The sequence below is a fragment of the Cyphomyrmex costatus genome, unplaced genomic scaffold (genome assembly GCF_001594065.2).
Source record: "Cyphomyrmex costatus isolate MS0001 unplaced genomic scaffold, Ccosl1.0 scaffold193, whole genome shotgun sequence".
In the NCBI taxonomy this organism is placed as follows: Eukaryota; Metazoa; Arthropoda; class Insecta; order Hymenoptera; family Formicidae; genus Cyphomyrmex; species Cyphomyrmex costatus.
The window spans coordinates 2225283-2247651 of NW_017275965.1; the positions used below are offsets into that span (position 1 = coordinate 2225283).

At 36.4% G+C, this 22369-nt stretch overlaps 1 protein-coding gene across 1 annotated transcript; it reads left to right on the forward strand.

Annotated features, from left to right (window-relative positions):
- The first annotated feature begins 1278 nt into the window (after positions 1-1278).
- On the forward strand, positions 1279-20361 carry flz (transmembrane serine protease filzig). Its single transcript, XM_018538250.1, has 8 exons — positions 1279-1401; positions 9609-9696; positions 14358-16702; positions 17456-17906; positions 18117-18309; positions 18628-18893; positions 19152-19306; positions 19849-20361. Exons 1-8 carry the CDS (start codon positions 1279-1281, stop codon positions 20008-20010), a joined length of 3783 nt encoding a protein of 1260 aa, XP_018393752.1. The 3' UTR covers positions 20011-20361.
- Positions 20362-22369: the final 2008 nt, after the last annotated feature.

Below are 22369 nucleotides of genomic sequence, written 5' to 3' on the forward strand. Positions count from 1 at the left end.
AATTTTATTCTCAATGTTATATCCTATACAAGATATACATGTACACTTTTTTCTCTTATAAAAAAGATATTGCGACCGTCATAGACGGAAACGAAGTGCTCTGGAATTTTTGTTGACGTAATGAAGGAAACTTGTTTATTTCTTCCAATTCGTTTTTAAAGGCAATATGCATTATTGCTCCTTTTTTTCTAATTAAGTTACGTAAAGTTCTTTTTGTTGATATTACTACAGAAATATCAGATGGACTACTTGTTGCAAAAACTGTCGTTCATAATTTTCATTGAAAAATGACTAGATAAGACAAGATGTGGGAAGAGAGAGAGAGAGCCTATGGAATATTTTCCATAGGCGATATCTTAACGATTATCGTTTCGCAGGAGACAAGAACAAATGTTATGACTAGAATTCTAGTTCCTCTATGTCGGAAATGTATTTTCTGCAGAGCGAAACCCCAGAGGCATGAAAATTATTTAACTGTTTCCGCAAGCAACTCACTTGTAGAATAGATCTTCATGCATGACATCGAGAATCAACAGTGATATTATGCAACTACATATATTGTTGCATCGTTCATTTAAAAACAGTAATACATTAACGTCTAGATTGTCCGATTATTCAATTTGCTGCTCTTGTTATCAAGTTAGACTGAAAAAAACCATATAGTGACGCTAAGACAGTGCCATATTTTAAGATAAAGAAAACACTAAAATGATGAGAGTTATGACAAATCTTACTCAAGAAAAAACTATAAGATTTAAAAACCTCCGTTTTAAGATCCTTTGAAGGTTAAGCGACATTTTCTAGGAACCGTAAATAGATATCAGTATAAATGCTAATGCAGCACAGAGTAGCACGGCTGATGAACAGTGTAGTCTTGTCATGACGTTATCAGCTGACTATGCGCTGTCATCACGCTCATCGAGCGATACTTATTTGGCTTTCCCATCGAAGGTTTCCTTCTCTTTTCTAGGAAGAGTATCGGTGAGAAGACGTCGAGTAGGATCACATCTCATTTTCACGATAGTATCACGAAGCGTTTCCTGAATGGGCAGACAGAACCTGGAGCAGCCAAGAGCGGCCGGTGGATGAGTAGGACAGTGTGTCGCCGTCCTGCACGTTGAGCCCCGTTCTTCTCCACGTGACCTGGCCACTGACCCACTTTGGTTTCTCTTGGTTTCCTCTCTCTGTCTTTCTCCCGACCCCCTACTCGCATTCGACGGCTTCTGTCCTCTGTGCAGAAACGGTCCCCCCTTCTTCGTCGAATCGGGCTTCCGTCGAATGTTATGTTGCCACCACCATAAACGACTTCCACCATCGGACCGGCCACCACCACCGATCTTCGTCGAAGGCGCCGCTTATGACTTAGCCATGCGATTCCAGCAACACATGCCGTGGCACAAGGTACGACGGCCAGACAGGTACCATCCCGTTTGCTAGCCGGATGGACGATCGCGCGGTACAGATCGGTGCGAGCGCGTAAAAGTTACAGAGATTCTCAAGTGCGATCGGTAGTTAGTCTCGCGAGAACGAATCTTGGTATCGCCGATGTCGTCTGTAGGGTGACGATCAACGAATGTAACAACGCGCGCGATAACAGGAGATCGAAACACACGAGGTCGGTGTACCGGTTCGAAATTCGATCGCGAACGATAGCACACGATTCATGTCGGCGAATCAACCGGCAAGACGAAAGCAAGTTCAGTGAAGAAGTGCGGAGGGGATCAGTGATCTCTCGAAGGGGAAACCATCGTGAAAGGGACGATCCGACCACGACAAGGGCAAGGTCGCGTTTCCTCTCTCGCGCGGAAGCAGACCGGAAGAGCGGACTCATCGTCTGCCGGAATTAAAACAACGTTATGAGACGCGCTTAACGTGCCCTCTCGGTTGCACCCAAGGTTAATGCGCTGCACGGTAAGTGGCTTGGCCTTTAAGGGGTTGTTTGATCGATGATGCGGTTGGTGGAACGAGCACGAGATAATTTCCCCCGTGTCTCCAACAAAAGGAATTGCTCCGCCTTCGTGATACATTATATTCTCGACTTGGGAATTTCTAACGAATTTCTACATTTAGCGGAATTTGTGAATTTAAGTAATTAATCTCATTTAGGATGTCTAATAAAAGCAGCGTATAAATAATTAGGTGAAAGAAAAAAGGAAGCGTCTCTCCTTGCAACATGTGTTTTTTAAAAAATAAGTGAATCCACTTTAGTAAAAGATTATTTTCATTTAAAACATTTAAGTGGCGCATTTTTTATAATTAAAATTTAAATTAAGATTAAGAAACGTCTAAATAAATCACGTTTTCCTTTCATTTCATATATCTATAATAAATAAGTCAATTTTAATTAATATTGTTAGTATTGTAACCATTTGAATACTTTATTAACTCATCTATTTTAAAATTTAAATATGATATAAATGTCATCGTAAAATCACTCACAAAATTGAATTAAATTAATTCTTAATACACACGATTAAATTATCGTGTCTTTCGTGCATTTCTTATCTTTCAACTATCAGAACGACTAAATAATGGCTTCTATCTTCTTTTGCATAATTTTATAAATATTTTTTAAAATTATTAAAGTATATGTAAGAAACACTTAATAATTTTTGTGCAGTGATGTGAATTATCTTAGGATACGAATAATTCATCGTATATAATAAAAATCCGAAAAATCATCGTGGTATTAGAAATTAATTAATATTTATAATGAAGTAATATATATATATATATATATATAAACATAGTTCATGTTAAATTTATTCTCAGAGAAAGTTTAACGCGAGATAATCGGCATGAAATTTAATATTAGCGCCAAAGCTCAAACTGTTTACCAAAACCAAGATCGGATAGTAATTTGACTTCCGTCGGGCAACCGGAGAAAGTCATGTTCTCAGCATTCCGAAGATGCAAACAGAAGACCATTTGGCATGCCCTGTTGCGTCGCGGTATTTCGATTTTTCATTCCGTAGCTCTTTTTCTCCTCGTATATTCTTCGTCCACGCGTCATTAAACGTACGCGCGTTCGACACGATGCGTCTGCTCGAGCTAGACGCCGAAAGTTGCCAGGAAGGATCTGCGACACACAAATCGATGACGCAAGTAACAGGTATCGGCGACCTGGCTCGCAGCGCGGACCTGTCCTCGTTCACCGGCAAACGAGACGCGCAGCGTGATGCACCGACCGTGAAGCGCGCACACCTGAATCATGAGAAGTTCAGCATCGCACGAATTACCCTTCCAGTTTTACGTTACCAGTTTCATACGTGCAACGGTCACGCATAAGGTTGGCGAATCTTAAACGTGACGTCCGCCGCAAACACAGTTATGCTCGGTAAACATTATCAAGTTGTCATAAAAATAAAATAAAGATCATCAACGTTTTTCTGCACAACCTTCCAGCTTGTTTACGTTTTTTTTTTTTTCCACAAACTGTTGTCCTGTTTTTCGCAAACTGTTGCTTATGTGTATACTGTTATACTTATTATATTTGAATACTCTCAGTTCAACGAAGAAGTCCGTGCAGGATGCATAAGAAAGAAGATCAAGATTTATTAATTTTGGAAAACTAATAAATCGTTTAAGGTATTTTCGCTTCTAGAGGATTATAATTTTCTCATACATATATCTATCAAGATACTCTTTAAACGGATAAAAGATCTTCTATGTTGACCCTTAGCAGCGTCTACCGCGTACATCTTTTACGTACGTACACGTCCAATGTGTACCTGAGTCAAGTATGTGGTGGCGGGTCGTAACGGTTGTCGAGGCTTCGACAGTTCGTTGTCACTCTTTCCAATCATGTAGACTCATTCGCACGTTTAACGTTTCTACGCCTTTAACCGGTTAATCCGTGAAAAAAAGATTTACATTTGTAACACATGGCGTTCCTTTAAAGTTAATTCACATGCAAACAGAAATTCACCGCTAATGTGGATTTTTCACGTGAAAAGAATTAAATTAACCCGTTAATTTTTTTAAATGTACAAATCACGATTTACTTGAATATCTTTTAACATCCCTTCGTAGCTTTAACGTAAGCAAAATATCTAAATAAACTCTTTGATTTTAATAAAATAATTTCTATAACGTAATAATTAACATATAAATCGTAATTAACGTATAATTAATGCTCGTGTAAGTCGGTTAAAATATTATATTTACAAAATTACGTTTAGAAAATTATGAAACAGAAAATTATATACATAAATTAAATTAATTAAATAATTATATAAATAGATGAATTAATTTCAACCTGTAAAACAGTTAACCATTAAAATTTAAATATGTAAAGTTTATTAAAAACAGGATTTCCCCTTTAATCGAAAAAGTATCTTTCTAACAAAGTCGCGTTGATAAACCGCAAATGGTTACGCAGCTTTTCGTGTCATCATTAGCACGTTAACGTACAATACTGCGGCTATCACTTTCGATGCTTCGTACAAGGCGATCGGATATTGAGTCTTCCGTGTTGAAACGAGCACAAGAGGAATCGATCGGTTTTGCACGAATGATCGCGCTCGAAATGTTTTAAACGATCGAGTGAAAGCAGCGGCCGTCTGCATCTTCGTCCTAGGTCTAGTTTCGCGCGGTCACTTCACGGACTTCTGTGTTCCATTCGAATGGCACGGGTTCCCTACTTTCTCAGATTATTTCGCTAATCACCGTCGTCTCGATAATTGACGCTCGTGCTTGCACTCATAAAGAGAAAATGGAGGCCAAAGACGTTCCGACCTGTTGAATTAATTCAAATCGCGCTTATCCGCGAAAAGCGAATCGCGGAAATGAGACTGAGTTATGAAAAGAATCTTTCTTTAATTTATGAGAGAAAAAAATTTCATTCATAAAATCACTTGCAACATAAAAATTTGAAAAACCCTAACGGTTTCTAGACAGATCTCCAATTATATATTAACAAAGTTATAATGAGAATGAATTTGAAATAAAGGTCATTGGTCTCTGTTGTAACTTTCAGCGTTAAATTAACGCTTTAATGGACATTTCGACGTCATCAATCACCCACGCACATGTGATCGTTAATAGTAGCTAATAGCATCAATCGTTGATGATCTACACGACAGGTTGTCGAGGACGAGGAAGCCCCCGTTGAGGTAATCGGGTCACCCAGATCCAATAATCAAGATCCAATCACGTCGAACTAAGCTTTCTCCGAGGTTCTCGTACGTGTGTATCTATGCGTGCAATGTACGTTGCATCGTACGCACTTGCATTCACGATACCTTAGTGACGAACGGCCAATGAACGCGGAAGAATTTTCGATTCTGTTGATTCGCGCCTTACCGGAGGTCGAGGTTGGCAGAGGATCCTCTCGGCAAGGATCCTCTGTGTGACGAGCGCGCAAACGTGGGATCTCGCCGTGTTTTCCCGCAAACGTTTTTTTCCGATTCACCGGAAGAATTCTCCTGTACACCTTCTCTGCCGGCAGTAAAGCACGTCGAGAGAGAGGACTCGTTTACCATTGATCGCCCCGGCAGATAGCTCGGAAAGTAATGTCCGCGGGAACGTAATGTCGCGGTTTTGTGCTGTCGACGATCAATAAACATAGTAACGAAAGCGCGAAGCAACATAGACGATTAGAAATTTTATATATATAATTTGATAATAAATAATAAAAATATACATCATGTATAGATGCTATGCACGTATAAGTAGGAAGGTTAAGCAAAAAGAAACAAGCGAAAAATAAGAGATACTGAGATAATAAATTATAATTTAATGTTCAATAACTTGTCGAAAATAATAGAATGTTTCAACACAGATATTCTTCATTATAGCTAAGCAAAGTTATAGTTTAAAAAAAATTAGAGTGCAAGAATATATAAGTCAAACTAATATAATTAAAAATAAAACCGATTTCGTTTAGCTGAATGAAGATTAGTTGAAACATACCATTATATTTTTTACAACTATTTAACATTAACTTATTGTTTATTACTTAAATATCTTTTGCTTTTTGTCTTTTAACTTCTTATTGTATACTCTGCAACGTGACTTTTTTACTATTTATTATGCACGTACATTTTATAGTACAAAAAAGATGGTCTAAAAAAAGTAAAGTGGAGGATGCTACTTGAAGTGCGTTGAATTCTCAAGTTGATTGGTATAATCACCGACAACGACCGGAAAATGTTACGCGAAAACGAAACACCTGCAACGAAAGTGACTTCCGCGTATTCACGGCCTACGTACGTAGGGCATACGAAAGGCTCGTACTTGTGTGTTAACAACATATAACGATGTAACATTCTCACGATGTAAGCCTTGTGCAACTATTACGCGATATACCGACATTATCATAATTCAATCGACCCTGAATCAAGGTAGCCGTGCACAATGAAGTGTGTGTTTAACCTTACGCTTAACTTTAAATAAAACGTTTCATAATTATGGATTATGTTAATATATAAGTTAAGCATTATGTATTTATAATCTACGATCCTTTTTCATATTGTCCTTGTATTGTAAAAGTTCTTATTACATATGCAAAAGTAAATATAATATATATTTATTATTATTCTTGTTCTTAGAGTTATTTTATTTTTATTATTATTTTTTATTTATGTTATCTTTTATCATCTACCATAAGTTTTCTCTCGTTTCCTCTTAATGAGAACTATAGTCATAAAACGTGAAATATTTTTTAATTTGACTAATTTGTTTGGAAATATTTATTTTAAATATGTATTATATTTACGAAGCGGATCAAGCGGCATAATTTTAAATATAAATGCGAGTCACATTATATATATATAAATGTACATATAATATGTACATATAATTCCAGTAATTAGTATAATTATCCAATATTTAATGAAATTAGCATAATCATGGTACATTTAATCAACATCATATAAATCGACCGGATGTTTCGTAGTTTTTAGGTTAACAGGTGAGAGTATTAATATAGTCGTATCAACTCACGTGTCTGTGTGGAACAACAGTTCACTTTAACGGATTGCATTAAAAATCAGAGCGGCACGAACGAACCATAAATAGACGAAAACGTTATCATAGCTTATGTCGATACCATCATTTGGCAACCGAGCAATCGCTATGTAAATTATTCCTCTATAGTTACAATTTAACTTTACGGAACTTACCTAATATAAAAACTTATACTTTTAGTGCCGCGCCGCGCATCTTATCGATCCATTAAATTCTCCATTTTTAGAATTTGAATCTACAGTAGCTGCCAAAAATTTCCACCAATATATAGGTATAATATTTACGATAATTTTAGTCAATTTATTTTTCAGTTTATATTACAAGTTAATAAAATTTGTGTTATAATAAAATTAAGAATACAAATATTTTAAATACTATATAATACATATTAAATACTTTATATACATTAAATACTTGTATACTAAATATTATTTATGTAAACATTGTTTTGTCTAGACTACATACATTAAAGTTACTCGGAAATTTTCAGCATTGCATATGAAATTTAAAAAATTAGAACTCCAAAAGTTAGATTACGGTACCTTAAAATTCACAAACGCAATTCACGTACATTTTCACTGGCACGTTGATTTAAATGAATGACGGTAATCTTGTATGACACGTTGTAAAATGAACTTTATAATGGGTTAGCAAGGCCGCGGTGGGAATGGGACAGAATGTCGGTGAATTGGTAAACTGGGTCACCAGTGTCTTGGTGAACCTGCGTTAAAGCGACCAGCAGCCCGACGCTCATTCCTCGTATCCTTGCTTCTCATCGTCTCTCCATTTCTTCTCCTCGTCTCGCTCATCAAGACCTCTACTCTATCACCGAAGATCTCCGGCGACTTTACCTTCAGGTTCCTTCAGTATCTCGTTCCCGTTCCTCCGTCTCGTCCGCAGCTATCGTACACCGGGCTTGTGTGACTGACTGTAACGGGATTCCGGACATACGCGCGCGCCCGTGTTTGCTTGTGAGCGTGAACTTCTCCAGCAAGGAAGAAATACATAGGTCCAAGGCGATGTTTGCTTCTCATACATTTTGACGATTCTCGTGTGAAAATCGTGTGTGACGTATACACTGTACTCGTGGAATTTCAAAGAAGTTTTCGAATATGAACTTGGCGAAAGCGACAAAGCGAGTAAAAATACGCTTCTTGTTTCACTTAAAGTTTGAATAGTTATACGATTTGCCTTCATTTCGATTAATTCTATTTTTATCTTTTTATTGCACTTAGGTTAAATTAGATACAATTTTATATTTTTATAATTTATAATGGCGTCCGTAAACCTTTTTTGACCTTTTGCTCCTTGTAAAAGTTATTAATAGAGCTCATCAACTCGCTCACGTTTACCAGCGTTTTTTTGTGTGTGCAAGCATACACCTACGCAATATAGAAGCATTGATCCATATTTGTGAAATATTGGTTAACCCTTCATGTATTCATCCATTATAAGCATTACATTATCAGTCATTGGATTCACCTGTTCGTTAATCTATAACTGTAATTTAAAATGACACGCTACGTAAATCGAACGTAAACCACGTTTTAATATACAATGAAAATATTTTTAGATAAAATTGTTACGAAGATAAATACGTAATATTTATTTTCAAATATATATTCGTTGTAATTAAAATAAATTAATATTCTAATTTACGATCCATTTGGTGTAATATTACACGCTTCATTATCTTCGGTTTTAATATCATAATCAATAATCATTTTATATAAATGATAATTATTTACGTTATTTGTATCATATAAATCTCTCTTATTCAACTTTTTAATTAATTTTTGAAAATAAATTATTCTAAATATATCTAGTTGAGTTTTAAATAATAAATGTTCTTTAGTGCATACAAACTGTTGCAAAATTAACTACTAGTTTTGTAAAATTAATTGAGAGAACGCTGTAGAAAATCGTCTCACGACTCTCAGTTTTTCTGGAATACATACGACAGGCTGATATTTTTGTACCGTTACGAGAAATAAATACACATGCCGATATGTAGATCTGGTAATCAGCTCTGAAAAATTATGGCTACTGAATGATTATGGTCGAAGATGAACCTAAAAATAAGACGCAATCTCTATTCGGTGTCTCAATCAACAGATGTTACCTCTTCATAAATTGTTCACTTGAAAAGGAAGAATATAATTGATCAAATAAATATGTTCTGCGAATGCTATATCTCTCACTTATTTTATACTTGAATCCATTTATATCATTATGAGAATGGAGAAATTTTCTAGCTGAAACGTAATGCGCGTTTAATGGATAGGATAAGTAAGTTTGTATCCCGTAGAAAGAAAATTGTAATTTATCCGCTTTTTCTTGTGAATATAAGCGCTATATGAGTATAATAATCTATATATCTTTTGCGTCATATTTTATGTCTCAAAGTGAGGTCTTTAAAACTAAAGGGTACTTTAAGATCGTCGTTGAACTGGTGCCAAGAGCCTTTATAAATAAATTAACGTTGACTTAAAGCAGAACTACCTTTAAGTTTGTTAAAAACTTTTTAATTTTAAATTTGCTTAAAATTGTAATGTACAACTAATATAAATTTTTTACGATTAATATGTCATTTATCGAAAAGTATCTCTAGGTTTACTTAAAATACTTTTTCATTACAGATGGTTGCTGAGAAAGGTGTCTATCTGCTGTTCATCTTTCTTACTCTGACATGCGTCTTTTCTCACTCCTGGACGCCTCAAAATGAAGGTAATTACGACAATTGCTACCATCTACATTTCATATATCTATTTTAATAAATATTTAAATATTTCTCGACTCATCAAACGAATTTTATTAACGCTTATCTTTCTCTCTCTATTCCACACATATATATATATTTAAAACATTGAAATTAGAAACTTGTTTAACGCAAAAAAAGTAACCCATATAATTTACATAATTTTCAAATACATTTTTTCCCACATAATAAATCATTGTTTTTTATCGTTAGGAGATAATGAATACGTGAGTAACGCGAAACTTGGATTTCTACTTTTACAAATTATTCTCGTATATGCATTCTCGTTAACATGCATGCCAGTGTCCGCGGCTCGTATACAAAATGATACGTTAAAGTCGGTGGTCATTACTGACACCAAATTCTACTTTCTGTCTTTCTTTGAGCAAAATCAACAACAGAGAGGTGGAGCCGAGAACGAAGCTTTTCGCCATATGCCATTTATTCCGGTCGCGCGTTGAGCGTATAATACAGACGAGGTGAAATTCGATTTTCTGCCGAGCTGCGCGAATATCGATGTCTCACGTACGTCGCTTTCGGTCCCTTCCGGCGAGCATGAGAGGAAGGTCAAGGGTCGTTGGAGAAAAGCCGCGCGTCAGTGTTTCAAGTTTTAACTCGTCGCGTTTTTACGAATTTTTTGGCACGGTAAATATTGACACTGTATTCTACTTAGAGTTTCACGCGTCTTTTCGGAAGTCGCAAGAGAGACGTATCCGTCCATGAGTTTGTTTGTGTAAAGCATATAAAAATTTTAAGAGATACGCGGTACTCGAGATGAAAGTGGCGCATGTCGGAGCAATATCGTTCCAAATATATATTCTATATCACTCAATTATACATGTTATTGACGTATTTATGGAGAATAAACTTCGGAACATGACGGTCATTTTAACGACAGTGATATTGAATTATTAATTAAACATGATTATTTAATGTAGCACATAATAAGCGATTTTGGCAACTTCAACCTCGAAGAAAATTAATTTAGCTATAATATAATTAATTAAAACATGACGTGAGATTGATATAAACAAATAACGTCCACGTTTTAATTAAGGTAATTAAATCAATTTAAACAAAAGTTAAACAAAAATTTCAATTAATAAAAATCAAATTATAATTTAAACGTCAACACATTTAACATTGGAAATTAAAATGTAACGATAAACAATCTATACGATGAAAATCTACTGCGAGAAGAAGATTGACTTCAAGCTTCTCATTAAACACAGTTAAACAGACGACAATTCTAGGACACTCTTATTTATTGACGGCGAATTTTCAAATGTCATCTATCGAACACGTCAAGTTTTCAACGTCGTGAATCCGAAAGACGCTCTCTCCCGACTCGAAATTATTCTTACAAGCTGGCATATCACACAACTACATTTAAATATTTATTAGCGATGACTTTGCCCTATATATCAGAAATTCACCTTTCTCCACTTTCGCACGTTAATTTGTGTCAAGAGACTCTGTGGCTCGTGCGACACTCGCGATGGCATTTATAGCTCTATAATGGTTTATGATGACATTTCTCGCAGCGCGTGAAATTTCTTCTCGTTGAGAATTCTCTTTCGATTCATTTGTTATATCAATTTATATGGGATCTATTAAAAGTTGAACGCTTTTTTATTGAGCACTCAATTATATGACTTAAATAAAGCTTGTAAAATTGAATGAACAAAGAAATTAAGGTATAATAATTATTAGTCATTACTGCTAGATTTCAGGACAATGATAAAATGATAAAAATTTCATATTAATTAAAATATGTAAATTATATATAACACGAATGACAGAAATATAATAGGAAATATCAATTATTACAAAATGAATCTTTTTAATAGCATTCTCTAACTTATATATCTGCTTTAATATAATACCCATATTTTAACCGATTTTATTTTATCTGCTTTCAAATGCACGTGGCACCCTGTCGACGCGGAAATACGCGTGGGAAATGCATACGGGAGCGAAAAGTTTAACCGTAATACAGGTTAATTATTACTACTATTTGTCCCTAACATATTTTCCTAAATATATATTTTATCGTTGTAGTGTACTATGATAGAATAAATGAAAGACTACACATATCTCGCAGGAAATTGTGCATCATCATCTTTATCGTGATACTCATGTTTAACACATCAACAAGTATTTTCTAAAGTGTTCATTTTCTCGTGATCGGTTATTGATTGAGATCAACAAACCATTAACATGCTTAGTAATTATTTTCATTGTGTAAGACATATAATTTAAGATGTAAGACATATAATCTATATAATCCATCGGATGAATGTACACGAAACAGTATATATGGTAGATGAGAAAAGTTCATGCAGTAACGCGATACGTTCAATTTAATTCGCGTAAATAATTCACGAAGGTTGCTACAAAGCTTTCGGATCATCGTGCATATTTAATGCGGCACTTTTCCGTTTTAAGCGAACTTTTGTTAAACATAACACCAACAACGAGCGTTTAATGCTCGTATTATGTCACGTATCTCATAATGATTAATTAGGCTATATGCACTTTATACAGATTGTCTATTAACTAGCATGCCTTACGTGCTCTAGAATAGGCATAATCGCGCTTCTACGACTCACATAGTCAACCCATTTTTCGCGACATTGTGCACAATTGTGCGGCTAATTTAAATTGCAAATTGTCCTCTTCTATTTTCCGCGTCACGTGGAAAAGAAAGTTGTACAACCCACGACAAACGCCATAAAAAAAATATGTAAATGTTTTTGCGAGAACATATTTGCAACCCAAGGACCAGGCATATAAAAAAACGATGAATTTAATTTTTCAAGTTTCTAATCAGTTAAGAACTCAAGCTTTCTCGCACTTCTACCACACTTGATACTGTTGTTATACGTACATCGTTGTATATATCTTGTTCTAACGTTACAAATAAAAAGAAATTATCGCGCATATTTTTATTCCGTATTGTGTTACTTGATAAATATTATTTTTATTACTTCACATTTATTGCAATGACATTTATTTTCTATATTTTCTATATTTTTCATATTATAATAGGGAAATCTCTCTCCAAAGGACGAAAGATTAAGAAGATATTCGAGAAATGTACAACATCTTTCAAACGATTTTATGACAAGTTTTAGGCGTTTGTGTTCTTCAGGTATGTTCGGAAACGAGGGAATGCAACATACCGAGACTGATAAATATGAGATAGATCGGTAAGCCGCGAGAGTCCGCGCATAGCAAAAATCTGGAACGCCAGCCGCGAGTATCCAGACAAGCATCGCGGACGGATCGCGGAGTAGGTCATCATATATCGGCAGTGTGCAAGCGCGTAGAAGGCACGTGCGGCGGAGCCTACATGCCTGCTCGTCTATGCTTTGGTCAGCTAAGCATAACCGGAAAAGATAGCCGCGTATGTGCAAACACAACACACACGCGCAAAACGGGCGTGCATCTCGTAACCGACGTTTTCTCGCCGTATCCCGATATTAACTCAATATTGACGCTGATTCATATTTTCTCTCGCGTGCTCGAGAGAAACAAGCAAGAGGAGAGATGTTATCGCCAAATCTATATGATGGGAATTAAATGAAAGAGCGAGGATAACTTTTTAAAGAAATAACCTTCCTTTCGTTCTCCTTTCTTAAATGAATCGATATCTACGCGATATCTATATTTATACTCTTCTTGCTCCGTTCATTCTATTGCAACATCGGTGGCTAAAATGGAAATGTTGCAAGATAAACGATGTCCATATATTTTTGGCCCACGCAAAAACGGTTGTTTAACGTCTTCACTACGGTTTGCATATCGCAACCAATAAATCCTCGATCCGATATTCGATTTCTCTTTAGGGGTAAACCGAAATTTGGGGCAGTGTCTCGAGCTACGTGAACGTGGTATTCTTCCGCAACCCAAATACCAACCGGAGCGAACTTTGGATGCCTCTTTGCAACATGCTATGATGATAATTTATTTTACGAAAATAAACTTTTGCCGTTTCTTCAGAAATTGCGAACATTCTCTAAACTAATATCTTACATACAATATACACGTAAAATAAACGACCAAAGTACCTCACATTAACTATATGGAAAATTAGATAAAAGTAAAATGATTTAGGTTTTACATATACAATAATATAGCTTATAATATGTGAATAAAAGATATCATAAACACGAAAAAAATATCGGTATGGATTTAACACTTTCCGGTGTCCATATAACTCTTACTGTATTGGTATTAACACTAACAATGAAAAGTATATATTATAGACATCGTATAAATTAAATCAACATCAATATTTTTTATATATGTGAGCACAGGTTTGACACCTTTTATACATACAGTTAAAAAACTATCCATTAGTGAACCTTGTATTTATGACATTCTTATTCACCACATTAAACTACATTATATAATATGTGAAAATTAACTCATTTATTGGGATCAATTTTCCATATAATGCGGGATCCTTTATAAAAACGTATAAACTTCTCTTTATTATATGAAATAGAATTATTTATATGAAATACGCTTTACCTTTTTTTCTTTTTCAAATTAACTCTGCACGAAACAAAGAGAAAAGTTGCAAACCTTAGGAGATTGATCTTTTATTATAATTATCTTTCAGGCAGAAAGCTGTTCGGTGGCTACACGATAATACCGAAGGTGTGCCGGCCGTCGTTACCGTCGCGCATCAAGTCGAGCGAGCCACCGATATGCATGTTTAATTATGAATGCACACGGCGTAACGGTGAGGTCGTCGGCGCCTGCATGGACGGCTTCCTTTTCGGTGCGTGCTGCCAATTACCACCGAAGAACTCAATGAGTGGCAACGATGATCCGCTCGGCACCGAGTTTATTAATTTGGACCAGGTCGACCATGTACCCGACATACCTATCCTGCTGAATTCAGATGGCATGCCGATTGGCATGTCACCGAGTGGCGAGACCACGAAGATTGACAAGCCAAATGTCTCCAGCGGCAGCGAAACAGTATACACGAAGATCTCTAGTTCAAATCAAGGCTCTTCGCCGACGCTATCATTGTCCAATACGGCAAACAATGCCGAAAAAATACAAATATCCCAACAGGCAGACGTAAATCAGTTGGCCGATGGTTTCCCAGCTCTTCTAGGTCAGCAGGACATCATCGATGACCTGAGATTGCCAGAATTATTAATGCATTCAGATTCTAATAACGATATCCAGAATCACCAAGATTCGTCAGGGGAGAAACCAATCGCTACATTATTAAGTCCCGATCAGATTCTGCAAATAGTGGATCCAGTCGATCAGCTTCCGGCATTATTCTTGCACGGATTGGGCCAAAACAATCACAGCGATCCAGAGACGATATTGTTGAATGAAAACGGTACGATGCTCGAAGAGATCAACAATCCGGACGAGATTTTCCGACCCTCCCTCACTGAAACACCGATCGATAAGGTCACACAAGATGGAAACACATGGATAAAATTTTCAGAGCAGTCTGAATCTTCCATGCTAGAGTTGACGTCTACGTCGCAAGCTCCCAAATTGACATCTATGATAACGAATATACCTATGGTGACTCAAATGTACACCAACGTGCAAAAACTTACGAATGGTCTATCCAGCACACCACTGGCAAATACATTCGAAAAAATAAGCACAGTTGAGAAGAAAATGACTACAAAAATGATGACGGATTCAATAAAAATCGAAACTACTACGCCAATGACCTCCTCACCAAGCATCAAAGACGATTTGGTGAAGGTACCCACCATTATATACGATTTGCCATCGGGCAACAAGAAGAAGGACGATGTCATTTATGATAAAGAGGAAATCGCTATTAATCACATCATTTCCATTCTGAATGACACTACACCGAATGCAGACGTATCAGTGACTCTACCGGTTCCTAATTCTTCGCCGGTTCAGGCCTGGGTGAGTATTGACGAGACCTCAAAACCTATCCATCATATCAAAGTCAGTTCTTCGAATTATCGACCTACAACGCCCGCGTCCTCGACTTTCCCGTACAGTTATTACAAACCTGGTTTCATACAGTCTAAACCTTCGTCGGCGTACTACAACTACGAGCTCGTACCTACCGAGACGACTTACACGTCGCATCATCAGACATCGAGTGGCTCACGACCATCCACGCAAACGTACTCCGGCGCTTCCAGCGGTAGTTTCATCAGCAACCGACCTACGACAAACCCTCCGGCGCCGACCGTGATAGTTCTCGGCCCGCTTGGAACGAGCTTTACCACGCAAACTACTCAGAAACCTGTCACGAGGAAGCCTTCGGGCACAACTATCAAGCCCACTTCAATTTTGATTAAAACTACTCCTGTTAGACCTATCAGCCTAATCACCAAGAAACCCAGCGTGTCCACTACCATAACTCACAACATCAGTACCGTAATTTCCAACGTTCCCAGTAGCAATGTAGTCTCTACTAGCTATATCAGCGTCAACCTGAAGGATGGCACCAGCGCGAAACCAACAGTTGACGTTAGCACCGAGGCGATCGAGGAAATCGCAAACACAAAGATTCGGCCGAGCACGAAAAGGCCCGTGATTTGGACCACGGTCTCTTCGTGGTCGAGTAAACCAACGTTTAATTTGAAACCGTCGACGTCTAACGTCAATTGGCCTTCCAATAATTTGACGCCGGTTATATTCAAAGATACTGTAAATAAGGCTACTACCAGTGCACCTTGCGATGATGAGACTGCGGCACCAGACGATCTCATCAATTTCCCGCCAGTGCGAAATCCGAACCTCAACATCTCTATGCCGATCTCGCAGCAGGAGAAACCGACGATTGTCGAGACATACAATAACACCGGATATCCGGATATTGAACTCATCAGCGAGCACGATATTCCAACGCCCACATTCGTTGAGGATGATGTGCTGACGAACAAAGTTGATGCTTTCGTTATCAAGCTCGTCGAATCGCTGCAGGGTACCTTTGAGGTAATAAGATAATTTGTTTTTACCAGCGAGAGAGTTTCATGCTTCTGTGTTGTTTGACAAAGTTTTAGATTACTTTGAGTTTTATGCGGATGTACTCGTAACTTAACTTCCAATGCTTTGAACGTTACGAGCAGATAAACACAGTTCACATTAACGTTTCATTATTTTTGTACTCATAATCAGAACGTTAAAAGCTTTTTACACCTTCGAATTTTTTATTTTCTCTAGCTTCTAAAAATTTTACACACTCTATGAGTTAATTTTGCTCGAGTAATATAAAAGCGACAAAATAAATTCAAACATTAGTATAAAGTAAAAACTTGTCTCACATATAATATTGCGAAAGTTGCACTAACATATTAAACTTGCATTATTTTTAATTAAAGATCCATTCTTATTCGTTGTTCGTTTTAACTTATTTAATATATTGTTACGTTGTTTTAAATTTTGGAAAAAATTAATTATTTAGTATGAATTACTTATTAAAGTGCCCTTGAATTAAATAAAAAAAATTTTTTTAATATGATTCCAATTAGAGGATTAATAAATATTTTGGTTTCATATTCAGGACGCGCTTTTATCAATAAATGCGCTTTTATTTCTGAAACTCTATATGTAACGTGAACTATATGCAAAGTGGGCGTAACATTGTTATAAACGCGTTCTGAATACTTTTGAATACTGCATATGAGCCTTTGTTTCTAACATAAAAGACTTGCGTAATTTGTTCTTCTTTTCCGATCGTCTGTTTAGAATCTAAAAGACATAGTCTACACTCGAAATGGCACCATAGAGAATTCAACAACGCCTTCTATCGTAACGAAAAGACCTTCAACAGGAAGCACTACGACAAAAAGATCTACGCGAAAGCCCACAACTAGACCGGTGTCATCCTCGCCGTCGGCGACGACGAAAAGGCCATCCGCAACCACTAAGAGGACTACTCGTTCAACTCAAAAACCGTCGTCGTCTGAGAAACCGACGCGTCCCACTAAAGTGACTACTCTGAAACCTAAACCAAACACATCGCAGAACGTCACAACGAAAAGGCCCCAAGTAATAACGAGGCGTCCGACAAAGCCGACCAGGAAATCCACGATTCCATCGTCCAGCAGTACGGAGGCGATTTCGCTAGAAGAACAGAGTCTGCATACGACTGCAAGCAGTGTTGCAGAAACGAATCCCGTGGCCGACTTTAGGACTCGTAAGTGAGCAGTCGACAAGTTCGCAAAGTTTTTGTAAAAAATTCTACAAATAAAAGATCCGAACATCTAAATCGGAATCACGTTTCTTCTCTACTTTTTCACTAAACCTTATATTACTCTGTTTCAAATCCTTTATGAAAATGTGTATTTTTAATCGCAATTATCATGACTGTTATTACGGTCAACATAATGATTAATTGCGATAACAGAATGCGGCGTGAGACCTCTGATCTCGAAAAGATCAGGAAAAGTAGTCGGCGGAAAAGGCGCAGATTTTGGAGAGTGGCCATGGCAGGTTTTGGTTCGCGAGGCGACCTGGCTCGGCTTGTTCACGAAGAATAAATGCGGAGGTGTACTTATCACTGATAAATATGTGATAACAGCAGCCCATTGTCAACCAGGGTAAGTTATACAAATTTACTTTAAATTTCATCAAAAATTACTAACACAAATAATTTTTATTTATGTCTATATTGTCTATATAACTGTACCATGTTATTAACTTTATATACTCTCTCTTTCTCCCCCCTATAACATATAACAATTTTCAATGGTATTGTTTTGTTTTTGTGAAGAATATGAAAATTATTTAACGTCAGATATATAATTTCAATTTTTATCAATTTTTTAACTGATTGTGAGTAATATATCGAGTTGAATAACGCTTTGTAAACTAACAATTTAAAAAATACAAATATAACATTATTTTATTGTTAGTAGCTTCCTGGCTTCTTTGGTCGCGGTATTCGGCGAGTACGATATTTCGGGCGAGTTGGAACCAAAGCGCAGCGTTACGAAAAACGTACGCCGTGTTATCGTGAACCGCGGTTACGATCCGGCGACATTCGAGAATGATTTGGCGCTTTTGGAGCTTGAATCACCGGTGCAGTTTGATGAGCACATCGTACCGATTTGTATGCCAGAAGACGGCATCGACTTCACCGGCCGAATGGCGACGGTCACAGGCTGGGGCCGACTTAAATACAGTGAGTATCGATTTTCGTTCACCCAATTTGTAAATCGCGAACGCCTTTGTGTATACGACTCATGCGGTAAATTTCCCGCAAGACTAGAAAGTACAAAATAGAACAGGTTACCGTGACGAGAGCAGAGTAACAACTTTCACGATGACTCTCGTATAGCCTCCTACGCGCCCGAATTATGTCCGCGGTTCTATCGTGACTTTCTTTTTGCGCGTCATCTCGCCGTCAAGGTTTTACTAATGGTAACGTTATATTCGATAGATGGTGGGGTGCCGTCAGTGCTGCAGGAGGTCCAAGTGCCTATAATGGAGAACTCGGTTTGCCAGGAGATGTTCCAAACCGCCGATCACGCGAAATTGATTTTGGATAGCTTCCTCTGCGCTGGATACGCTAATGGCCAGAAGGATTCTTGTGAGGTAATCGGATGAGTTGCTCCCTGCTGTATTCCATTAGCTTTATTAACTGTTCCAGCTGTTAGCGGTGCCTCTTTGATCTTATGGCAAATAATGTGATTACTTCGTTGGCTGCACGTGCGAAGCTTCAGTATAACTATACATAATCTACATAAGCTTCGGTATTACTATACATAGAGTATACGTAATCCATTTGATCTTCTATTGTAGGTCTTATTTTTCGTTCTAGAGAGAAATATCAAATCATTCGTTATCAGCCACCATCTTGCACATTACTTTTTAATCCTGATCGCTAACGCGCAATTACCCTTGATCACACGTGGAGAATTCATGTCAACATTTTTTAATATTTACTTTTTATTTTGAACTTTACTTGCTTTTATTATTATTTTATTTAAATCTTCAATATTTTAACGATTAATTCTTGCCTTTTTAATTTGTTTAACAATGCTGCGATAAATATAATTATCTTGCATCCTGTAACATTAATACCGGAAATAGGTCTTGCATAAATAATTATAGACAACGGTAATAATTTTCTTCAGGGTGACAGTGGTGGCCCGCTAGTGATGGAGCGACCGGACGGCAGATGGTTCCTAGTCGGGACCGTGTCTCACGGTATTAAATGTGCGGCTCCGTATCTACCGGGTGTGTACATGAGGACGACTTACTTCAAGCCCTGGTTGCACAGTATCACTGGAGTCTGAGAATTGCGGGCCGCAATCGTCATCTCACGTTCTCGCGTAACTGCGCGAGCGGCACCGAATGCCATTTTGTATAAATGTATAAAGAAAGCCTAATTTATTTCCCCTCGAAATAGAGCGTACTTAACTCAATTAAGTAACACAACCGCAGATGTAATCGGACTTGAATGTCAAAAGGCTGTATCGATTTCTGAATAACAACGAGACGCCCCCTCCTCTTATGCATCCGTTATTTCATGTTTTCCATTAGTGCAACGGGAATGACACTTGCATAAGCAGCAACTTGTGCCGAGTAAATTTTATTGTAGAAGCAGAGAGATGCGAGAGAGAGAGAGAGAGAGAGAGAGAAAAGGAAAAGAAAAAGACAGAAAAGACAAAGAAAAAGAGAGGAGATTGAAGAAACAAGTCAACCTGAGTCTCAAGTTATTTAAATTTCTTCGGAAATAGAATTCTACGGAATTGTCTGCGGTAAATTACTGCTTCTCGGTGCACAACCAGTGCTCGATGTTGCATTTATGCGTATCAATGTTTAAACTCGTCCTTATGCGCATGTGTACATGTATTTGCAAAGTCAACGTTGATGTAGATTTAGAGAAAGTATCAAAAGTTTTAAATCGTTATCACTCCTGGATCGATTCCTGTCGCTTCCTTTACATCCTTCCATGATCGAAGAAACAGATACAAATAATTCACGATTTGCGTCAATACTCTATATAGCGACTTCCTAATTTGAAACTGACTTTTCTATAACAAAAATCTTAATAACAAAAATATCTTATTAATACAAATAATTTTTAACTTAGAAATTATTAATTATTTAATATATAATGTTAAAATTTATAACTTTATAGAAATTACTGACTCCTAAACAGTTCAATTAAGGAAAAGTTGACTTTAAATTAATGATACTTTGAATCATATCAATAACAATTCTTTTTATTCGCAATTTCATTATTAAAAATACATGAACGAATTTTAAACTATCATATGTATGTATCTATGATATGAATAAATTTCAAAACCTACGCAATATTCTTCCTCGTATTTTATGTCTCTGCCTGCTCCGTAAGTATTCGCGCCAGCTCTGTAATACATATTACATAAGTGCATAAAGACGAGCTACAAGACCTATTTTATTTCATTGTTAGATGTTATTTATTAAATACATTTTTATACTACATGTACGGTTATTTTATTCACCATCAACACTCCACGCATGGAAATATCATAAAAGATATCAACGACCATTTGACGTCATATCGCATATTACGCGCCACAATCCTCGAGATAATCAAATCGATTCAACTTTTAATATACTAATCATATGAACAACGTCATCGCAATGATAACATCGCTGCTTCCGGTGCTTCCCATCTTTTTGTCGCTCGCTCGTTCGACACGTGTTTGAACTAAAAGGTCATGACATCGATAAAATCTACAAACTCTATAACCTTATATATACCATATATAAGGTATCTGCCTACGGCACTAATTCTGTGATGTTTGGATTCTGTAGTAAAAATCAAAAGCCCCTTCAGAATTTAAATTCAGATTCAATCAATCAAATATCGCTACACGCCGCCAGCGATTCTCTGCAATTTTTCAGAAGACGAAGCAATTTATGCTTCGGAAAAATTTGATCACTTTTTATTATTTTGTAAATACTACAATTTTTTATTATAATTATAATTTAATAAAATATATCTTTCTAAAATATCTTTAAGTTAATCTTAGAACAAACCCCTTGTTATCTCGTTATACTGTGATTATTAATTCTGTACATCTATGTGATAAATGGAGAAATAATAGCAGAGTGTGCAACTTTATAGGGGAACGAAATGTCGTGCTACCGATTAAGATCTTTGTGAATACGCTCTTTAATAGGTTAGCTATGCATAAAATATATACAGTTATTCTATTCAGAGTAGAACAAATTCCTTGAAAGTACTGTTATCATTATTGGTATCGCATTACAATTGATATTTGTTGTCTTCGTAAACCTCGCGAGATAAGGAATTACGAAATTAAACGTATCAATTATAGAATTGTGTTTCTTGTATCTAAAACACTACGCAGAATGCAAATGCTAAACCGTAAATTCGTATTATAATATTTAATTAAAAATAGAGAAAATTGATAAAATATTAAATAAAACATAATAAATGGGTAATACAAAATAAAAATTGTTTAAAAAGGAATTAATGTTAAATCAGATTAAAAGATATTATTTAATTAAATAATTAAACAGTCTATAAAAATCGAGCTAAATGGATTTAATAATAATAATTATTGTTCTAAAATTTACAATATAAAAAAACTAACAAAAAAATATCGACAAAAAAAATGTTTGTTTTTTTGTTTT

Bases quoted from the DNA above. Each gene is read 5' to 3' on its own strand.
- flz (XM_018538250.1), top strand. From the start codon at position 1,279: ATGTTATGTTGCCACCACCATAAACGACTTCCACCATCGGACCGGCCA. The intron at 9,697-14,357 runs GTAATTACGACA...ATTATCTTTCAG, and splicing joins CTGGACGCCTCAAAATGAAG to GCAGAAAGCTGTTCGGTGGC. The intron at 18,310-18,627 runs GTAAGTTATACA...TATTGTTAGTAG, and splicing joins GCAGCCCATTGTCAACCAGG to CTTCCTGGCTTCTTTGGTCG.